General features: G+C 34.6%; 1 protein-coding gene across 1 annotated transcript; it reads right to left on the bottom strand.

Annotated features, from left to right (window-relative positions):
* Positions 1–3,030: 3,030 nt before the first annotated feature.
* On the bottom strand, positions 3,031–9,145 carry LOC110038393 (60S ribosomal protein L6-3-like). The gene is made up of 4 exons (XM_020743226.1): positions 8,833–9,145; positions 8,622–8,728; positions 3,418–3,599; positions 3,031–3,300 (listed from the first exon to the last, which is right to left on the bottom strand). The coding sequence occupies exons 1-4, from the start codon at positions 9,084–9,086 to the stop codon at positions 3,145–3,147; spliced, it is 699 nt and encodes a 232-aa protein (XP_020598885.1). The 5' UTR covers positions 9,087–9,145; the 3' UTR covers positions 3,031–3,144.
* Positions 9,146–9,608: the final 463 nt, after the last annotated feature.

Below are 9,608 nucleotides of genomic sequence, written 5' to 3'. Positions count from 1 at the left end.
AGTAGTATGTATGTAAATTTTTTTTTGTGGTATTTTACTTAATTCCTTCGTATTACATATTGAGATGTTCTCAGTTTAAAATCTTATGTATTTTGTGTATGCATTTGCTATTAAATTCATTTAAACATATAAGAAAAAATAGTACATATAAAATCAATTTAAATCTCTGCTGCACATCATTTCGTATTTCAAATGTTCATATTACAATTTTTTTTTAATATTTTAAATCAATAGCATGTTTCTAGAGAAAATGTTAAAGATTTTATTATTTATTTATTTTCTGGTAGAAAAAAATCACTTTTCTTTTAAAGTCCATAGCGGCCTGCAAGCTGCCTCGACCATTTAGTGGGCAGTTCTGACTATGAAATTATAAATAGAATACGGGCTCAAGCCCGACCCGAGCCCGATTTGACTAGTCAAAGCCTAAATAAGCACGGCCCACGCCAAACCCCGCCCACACACACCCAAATCTAGTCCGGAGTATCTAGAATCTCTCTTGAACATCTGATAATTCTTGGTAAAGAGTAGCCACCATTTTCTCCATTCTCCCCATTTTCTCCACATGAGCCAGTATCTCTCGCACTCATCGCCTTATTAGATCCCTGCAAACCATGCTAAGAAGTTCTTGATCATGTCTAGGCAGCTAGCCAACGATCTGGGAGATCTGGCACCCATTAGCTACTTCCCTGCGAGTCTCGACAGGATTGTCTGGGCGGTCAACCCAACCATCCTTGCTCGAGAGGCAATCACACTCGGCTGGCGCCTGGGCAGCCATCGCTGACACCATGGTTGGATTCTTGCCCGCGTTCGTCGGAGGTAGTCATCATCCAGAATTTTTAGAGTCACGCCAACTACACCAAGAGACAACGTAAAGGAAAAAGTACTTAAAAAAAAATCAAAATCTAACAAGTAAGACCGAGGCTCCTCATACCAAATATTCGATTTAGCTCAAATGTTAAAATCGACATACAACCCTCACCATGCAGCGATATATCACAAGTAGCTTCTTGTGTGGCTCGTTCGATCAATAGGTCTTATGCCATAGTAGAAGGTTGAGCTGACTAATCGATGGTCATGTCAGCAGCTTGAACATTCCTCCACTTAGTGTCGAGGCAAGAATCGGACGAACCCAACTAATCTGCTAGTGCAATTGGTTTTCTTTTCTTAATGATGGTTTTGTTTTTGATTTCACATTTTGGGCAGTACCACGCATTCAATCTCTTGAAGCAACACGAAGTTGATCTTCGCTTGGGATATCGCCTGGGAGATTTGACTTGTTTTTCATCATAACAGTAGGAAGCCAATCAATTCAAGTGAGTGGGTTTAAGTATCAAATAAGGAATGAGAAGAGTCCCTTCACTCCTTATTTATAAGATTCAGAGGTGAAGAAAACAATGGTTTTAGTTATTAAATCATTAATTGTGATATGCTTTTGCATTAACTTATCTTATTCTTAGCTCAACATCGCTTTCAAGAAGAAGATCAAAGAGCTTAAATATGCACATAAAAAATGTTTCAGCGCTGATACTCAAGAGATTTAACGATACAAAAGAAAAAAGTACGACGAAGGAGTGCTCATCTATAGAAAACTATGAGGTCCAATCGTTCAACTGAGTGAACCTGTTTAAGCCAAAAGTTGTAGACCAAAGCCGATCGAACCACCAGACAGACCGAAGACGCTCGGAAGATACAAGAACGAGACTTAGATAGAAACTAGACAAAAAGGTCATTCACGTTAATAGTCACAAGAGAGCAATTCAAGGAAAATCTAGTTCCCTAACATCATCAACCATCCCAGAGGCATCCAAAGATCCCTCATTAGGGAGTACAGGATTGACAGGTGGGTAACTGGCAAACCCATAAATGTCAAAATCAACCTGTTGAGCTGATCCAATCTAGTCGAGAGGATCTCAACCAATTGAGTTGATATTGTCGATCTAAAGCCGATTAACGACAATTGACTCATACATGTAAAATACCAACAAAATCATAATAGAAGCCACATAAAAGATGAGACAAAATTATAACATGATGATATTGTACCATAGAGGAATCATTTTATGATTAAGACAAACTATTACTATTCATTATTGTTTGCTCTCTCTCTCTCTCTCTCTCTCTCTCTCTCTCTCTCTCTCTCACTCACGTTATATTCCTTGGCGTGATTCACGAGCTAATCATAATTCAAAACTAGGCCTATACTTTTCAGCAGAAAGGACAGCCTTATTTCAATTGAAAGATTTAATTTTTATTAGAATATTTTATTTATCTATAACATACTTAAACCAGAGATATTTTTTGATTGTATCTTATATCACCTCTAAATCAATATAAGATTTTAAGGGCCTGTTCGTTTAGCTGTAAAATAAGTATAATATACCAATTGCAAGAATTTTAAATTTTTTGGCAATTGATTGAAAGAAAAAAAAAGCTTAAATAATCTGTTGAGGGTTTTAGGTTCATCATCATGCTTTTCAAATTTTTCCATGCCAAGTGAACCAACATGTCTTTTTGCACGGCGATGAGATACTTGGATCTTGAGAAGCACTTAAATCTTTTAAATAAAATAATTTATTTAAAAAATATATGAGAATTATAAATCTTTATTTTTTTTAATTAAACAAAAAACCTTTTTTTAAAATCAACACTAGTAGATGTGATTACAAAATAATTCACATCATAAAACTTTATAAAAAGAAAGAACAAAAATGATTTCCCAAACAAAATTATTATTACATTCTGAAAAACAAATGATCTGTCCGAACGTGCGGACGTCCAATCACCGGTGCCCACGTCGCCTGCCAGGGTCACTTCATCCACCGCTGACATATATGACAGCGTGGTCGCCGATGGTTGGCTCGTACGGACATGCGGTGTCCGGATGGAACATTTTATCCCTGAACAGACCCAAGTCTTAATTCTATGCCATCACCACTCATGAAGAAAACACACTTCAAAAAATAATTCAATAAAAACTGCGCATGAATAAATATGCAAAGTTCACTAAACAAACAAAATGATATCCAAATATAGAAAAACATGTCCCAAACAAAGTTCAGCTCAGCAGTTAAAAAAATAAGTTCAGAAAAAGATTTCATCACTAGAGAAGAAAAGGTACAGCCAAAAATAAACTGACAATTCAATCTAGAACTTAAGTTCATGAGGCTTCATGCCATCTTTAAGAGAAAATCTCGCACCTAAATAAGAGCGAAGATCTGGTACTGCGTCTATGGCTTTCAACAATGGCTCGTCCACAGCTTTCTGATCATCTTTCCTGTCTTGCGGTAGAGATTTCTTCTCCTATATTTTCGACATAAAACAGAGTTAGATAACAAGGAAGAGCAAAGTTTAGGGGTAGATATGTAAATATATAAGAATTGGGTGATGTGTATGTATGTCATCAGTTCACAAAAATACCTCTTTATCAGCTTCAAAGAATTCTCCCTCAGTTTTCTTCTTCTTCCTTTCCTTTTCTTTGCTGAATAACTTGTCAGTGAATTTGTCGACATTGATCCCAGAAATATCAACCTTTGTTGACGTGCCAATGACGTAAGCCTGGTTTACACGTCTAAGGGGTACACCATTGATCTTAAAGGGGCCTATGAGAAGGTGAAAAACAATAAAATTTAACTATAAAGGCGATACATCTACCATTTGAATGGACTAAAAATAGAGAATTACAAAGTAGAGATTTACATCAAAATATTTCAAATATAACAAACCTATCACTAAGCTTAAATTGGATTTACTGAATTAGCAGACATGAAAATCAGAGTTGTATGGCTCAATATTGTCTTTAATCTAATATTGCATTGTTTAATAATAAAAAAGAGTTTGTTTTGGTTTTCATACATTAATAAGTTGATGTTCTCTGAAGAACAAGAATGTTTTTCATATACTGAACTAACATTTTTTGCTCTGGCTGCAGTAAATATTCTTAACTGGTGATTCCTCTTCCAAAATTTCCAAAATTCAACATGACAATGATTTAGGCATATTTTAGCAAAATGTCCAAAATGGGGTTTCGGTTTCATGCTCTTATTAATTTAATGTTTCACAATAGGATCATGAATAGATCCAAATTGAATTTCATACACATGCAAGGTCATTGAGTGTTTACAAAAAAAAAAAAAAAAGTATTCGAAGTCAGCTTAGAACTGATGTTTCCAATAGTTAGGACATTAAAAAATGTAGAAGAATAATTATAATAATGCAGGATACAGCACAAAATAAAGGTTTAGAAGTAATAGAACGAAGATAAATTACATTAGGAGAATTTTAATGATTATGAAATTGAGTGATATCAAACTGTGTAAGGTTTATATAGATTGCATTTATTATAGAAAATAATGAGAAATAAATACATAATTTTATGTAGATTACATAATTTTAATGGATTTATATTAAATGGATTTAAAGAAAAAAAATATCACATAGCAGCAATTAGAATAATTATACTTTATGCATATAAACTGTGGATAACTAAGGCTCCAAAATATTTTTTCCTGGTTTTACTTGCTTTAACTAGGGCTGTCAAAACACCTCTTTGTTCGCGAACATCTAGTGTCAGGCTTGTTAAGAAGCTCGTGTTTGATTCTTCGCTAAGTTACCGAACCAAACACAAGCATTATTTTTGCCCTTATTTATAAATGAGCCTAACAAAAACAAATCTTTGTGCTTATTTACAAATGAGCCTAACAAGAACAAAGATTTGTTTGTTTGTATTCAGCTCATTTTAGCTCAAAATACTACTCATATATCTATATATCTATATATAGATATAATCAATTAAAATTATTAATTAAAAGAATAGAATAGTAATATATTAAATTATATTTAAATTATGTTTTCATAAATCTATATATCTACGCTTATGTGACTAGGGTTGTCAAAATAACTGCTTGTTCGCAAGTAGCTCATGTTCGGCTCGCTAAGCAAATAATTCGAACACGAACACATTTTTTGTGTTCGAAATATAAATAAGCCGAATAAGCCGAACGCAAACTGAGTCTAGGCACACTCGTGTTCAGCTTGTTTACACTCATAGCTTTGACATTAGAGTTAATTCTAAAATGTAAGGCATAACAACAATGAGAAGAAGTTCAACAATTAGTCTAACTATACACGGTCTAAATTGCGCAATTTGATGCATGACTTGAAGCCCACTATAGCAAAATTCTGAATAAAAGAGCTTTGAGGCAACAATCTGGGCTAGGTGTACGCCACACATTGCTTGACGCACCCCTCGCTTCAATTCCACTGAGGAATGCACCTCTCGCACTTCATATTTTCTCCCTTATTAAATGGTTCGAGTATGAAATAAAGTCACACTATCATACAAAAGAGCTCCCCTCTCCCAAGTCAAGCCTCCCAACGTCACACACAAACATATATATATATATATATATATATATATATTACCCTTTATTTTGACTTCTAGTAAATAATGGGGCTTACACCTAAGACAATCTTGAATCTTAAGGCTGGCCTCACGAGCAAAACTGCAGTAATACCTAATTACGCAAATTTAAACATTGGAATTATATATTTCTCATAAGCATATTTTACATGGTTTCCAAAAAAACACGCCATTCTACAAATGTTTAGCATTCTATCTTATTATTTAATTCTTTATTTGATTTATTTAATAACAATGGGGCATACTTATAAGACAATTTAGTCTTAAGCCTGGCCTCACGCACAAAACCACCTTAATATCCAACTGCACAAATTTAAACATTGGAAGTATAAATTTCTCATAATAATAGTTTACTTGGTTTTCAGAAAAAGATGGCATTCTACAAATTTTAAGCATTCTACCTTATTTGTTAATTCATTATTTGATTTATTTAATAATAAACAAAGAATAGGCTATTATATTAAAATTATATAAGATTCATAAAATATCAATTTCAATCATTTTGTTGACTCATAACAATGCCCAACAATTTTTTACAAGCTGCCCCCACAACTCTTACAGCACTTCAAAGAACATTTTTAACAAAGATTTTATCAATAACTCAGCGCAAAATAGTACCATATAGCATTGAGAATAAAAAACGTGAGACATTAATGCCAAATGAAACTTAAGATGTTAGACAATTAGGCATTAATGAGTATAAGGATGGGCAAAAAACTAAAAAAATTGAGTGATAAACTGGTGTATAGGAAAATGAGAATACTATGCATTGATGGTAAGACAAAATAAACTTACGAATTAGGCATGTCAAATAAACGTGAGAAACACAGTGATAAAGATAACATATAGATAACATGAAAGTAATAGAAAAAGAATAAACCAAAGATAACTGAACATTTTGCAGAAATACTGATCCATTAGAGTAAAAACCCAATGGGGTGCTTAAATATAATTAATGCCAAATAATTCATTGTTGATCCGACTCCAACAATTCCTCATCATCCGGCACGAATCTCAAGGCATGACACGGATCTCAAGACTCCTTTGAACAAGAAATATTCAAATATAGATAAAAAGTCATCCATAGGTCTGATTTCAACAAACTTACAGTCAAACTAACCGGCTCGATAAAACGAACCCAATGGTACGAACATTGATCCAATCTAAACCAAATCAAGTCATAATCAAACAATTAAATCATGTTTCAGAAATTTTCCGGACACATTTGAAAGGTTAAATAAATTTGAATACGACGAGTTCATAGTCAAATTAAATATCTCAACGAGACAAATCCAATGAGCCAAAAATCACTCAATTTCAACATCGACTCAAATGTACTTCAAACGACGCCTAATCGAGGGAAGCTCTCTGAGCCATCCGATCAAAGTGGTTCATATTCAAACATTCATTGCACCCAGAACTTTATAAATAGATCATCATCCCTCTCATGAGGGAGGAGGAGACTTTGATACTGGATAAAGGAGCTGAACTATGACATCACCTCGTCGCCCCCATCAATCACCTCCGACAATCGCCAACCATAGGTCGTCAACTGCCGCCGACCATCTTTGGTCGATTATCACCAATCACCATCGGTTACCGCTTGTCCCTTGCAATAAGCTTATCCGCACATCGACGTTGTAATTCGGAACAAGGGATGACTTTATAATCATCAACTTATAGTGAAGTTTTATAATTAAGCCAAACTCCGTGGTTTTTTCACTTTTTGAGTTTTCCAAGAAAAAAATTCTAGTGTTTCTACTAATTGTTTTTCTTCTATCTGATTGTGTGTTGAATCTTCGTGCAACACTAAAACAATCTATTACTCTGCTGTTGTGAATCTTCTAACGTGCATCAATAGTCTTTGTAGCTAGGACAAATATAATGATGACGAAGAATATTCAACAAACGCGCTTCAATCAGCTGGAAAATAATCTTAAACTGAAAATTTTTACTCAACTTAAATCTTATTCAAGACAAATTAGAAGTTTGTTTTTGTTAAAATGTGCTCATTAGAACTCAACAAGATAATCGTAGAATTCATTCTTATCCCATGCAGCAGACCTATATTACAAAAAAGTTCAAAAGCAAACAAAATCTTAAATAACTAGAAATATGCACCTTAGAACCATATTTATGTACCTCAAGATATATAAACATATTCTATAAAGTTTAAATATGTATCATGGGTTGTGTAAAATGGAAAAAACTAAATAAATAATGGAAAATTACACACATCCCACCGATTTCCTAAATATTTACATATCTAACACCTACACTTTTTTATTTACATTTATACCACCCAAAATTTTCATATCACATAAAAAATACAACTACTGTAACTTTTTAAAAAGCAAAATACAATTTTAACTCATGAGTAAGGTTCAATATATGTTAAAGTTGAAGTGTAAGTGCTAGATATGTAAATACATCAGAATTGAGTCGTATGTATGTAAATCTTCTATTAAATAAATAAACATCAGCAGATGAAAGTAAAGATTGAGGAATAATGTTGAAAAAAGCATTTTGAGTTGCAATAAGCAATGATAATTGAAGCTCAAAACTCCAATCACCGTCATACCATAATATTTCAAAACTCAATTAACGAAGCATCAATAGCACCACTCCTTATGCCAAATCACAATGGTTACGATATTCAATAAAAGATCCATGCAATAATGTATCGAAAAAATTCAATTTTGTAAAAAATTCAATATAATGATAAGTGAAGCTCAAAACTCTAATCACCAACATACCTTAATATTTCAAAACTCAATTAATGAAACATCAATAACACCACTCCTTGTACCAAATCAAAATGGTTACAATTATCATAAAGCCAATCTATGCAGTAATATATCGTAAAACTTCAATTGTGAAAAAATAGTCTTCAGATGTCTTCAAAAACATCATTTACACATAGTTGAAGCTAAAATTATCTCCAACAGAGATGCAGAATATTTCTAATCAAGTTGGGGAAACCACTTACCAAGAAATATTTCAACCAGTCATATCAGTAATAACGCATGCAAATCGGGCCCTTAGACATATAACTTGCCTCAACTGTGTCCAACCAAAAACTCTTATAAAGCTAAGCAGTAGACGCACCACTACCGAACCAAAACTTAGAATTTACTTCAAAAATCAAGTTGCTTCTCACAGGTTAGGTAAGTAAATAAACCAACAATGTATGAAATCTCACCGGTAACCAGAAGCAATCCAGAAGGCAGCTGCTTTAGGAAAACAACCCTCTTTCCCATAAACCTCCCGGCCAGAAGAATCAGTACCGTGCCTGGTGTGATACTCGCCCTAGTACCAAAATGCGCGCATCAAAAAACCACCGGACATGCATCATAGACAGAAAAAAACCACTTTTCCCAAGAGAAACAGCAGTAGCAAAAGATTTCACAGACCTGAGCTTGGTTGGCTTGTGCTTGCGGGGAGTGCGGGTAGAAACTTTGACATCATCGGCTGGATAATACTTCGGCGGCTTCTCCGCAGGTTTCTCTGGTTTCTCCTTCGGATCATGGTGAGGAAACTTGCCGCCGTTCTTCGCTTTGATTGCCCAAAGGCCCCGCTTGTGATACATCTTTGAGCGCGATAGCTTCCCGATCCCGCGGATCAGATCAGGATTACGGCTTGTGGTTCTCGGCTTCCTTGGAGCCATCTCGGAACGATGGAGGCGATGATCGGGAGGATGAATGGAGGAGCACAATAAACCCTAGATAGACGTGATTTATAGAGTATAATTGTCCGAAACCTAATCGATTGCCGTCAAAAAAGTTTTAACCAAAATGGACGGTACGATGAGGAGGTAACCAAAATAATTTTTTAAAATTTATTATTTCTCTTTTGAATTCTAGAATGGGTCTAATTATTGCGTGCGGAGAGCGCACACACCGCATGCAGACTTGTGCTTGCGCTCTCCGATCACAGCCGCGCATTGAGCCCGTATGACAGTGAGACCCACAGTCATACAACCGCGATTTGATCGAAGAGCTCACGCAGCTCAGCGTGCGCTCGCCGCACGCAATAATCACTCCTAAAAAGACGAGTAACAAATTAAAGAATGATGCCGCAACAATTAAATTATAACAATTTCATCATAAATGCAAGAGAGATAATTTCATCCTAAATGAATTTTCAAACAAAATTCTCGAGTGCAACAAATAATTAACATAATTCTTAA

The sequence above is a fragment of the Phalaenopsis equestris genome, unplaced genomic scaffold (assembly GCF_001263595.1).
Source record: "Phalaenopsis equestris unplaced genomic scaffold, ASM126359v1 Scaffold232764, whole genome shotgun sequence".
Taxonomy (NCBI): Eukaryota; Viridiplantae; Streptophyta; class Magnoliopsida; order Asparagales; family Orchidaceae; genus Phalaenopsis; species Phalaenopsis equestris.
This window is presented reverse-complemented; position numbering and strand designations above follow the sequence as displayed.

Excerpts from the sequence above, each read along its gene's own strand:
- LOC110038393 (XM_020743226.1), bottom strand. The coding sequence starts at position 9,086 with ATGGCTCCAAGGAAGCCGAGAACCACAAGCCGTAATCCTGATCTGATC. Across the intron at positions 8,729-8,832 it reads CACAAGCCAACCAAGCTCAG|GGCGAGTATCACACCAGGCA; the intron begins GTCTGTGAAATC and ends TTTTGGTACTAG. Across the intron at positions 3,600-8,621 it reads TGGATTGCTTCTGGTTACCG|GCCCCTTTAAGATCAATGGT; the intron begins GTGAGATTTCAT and ends ACCTTCTCATAG.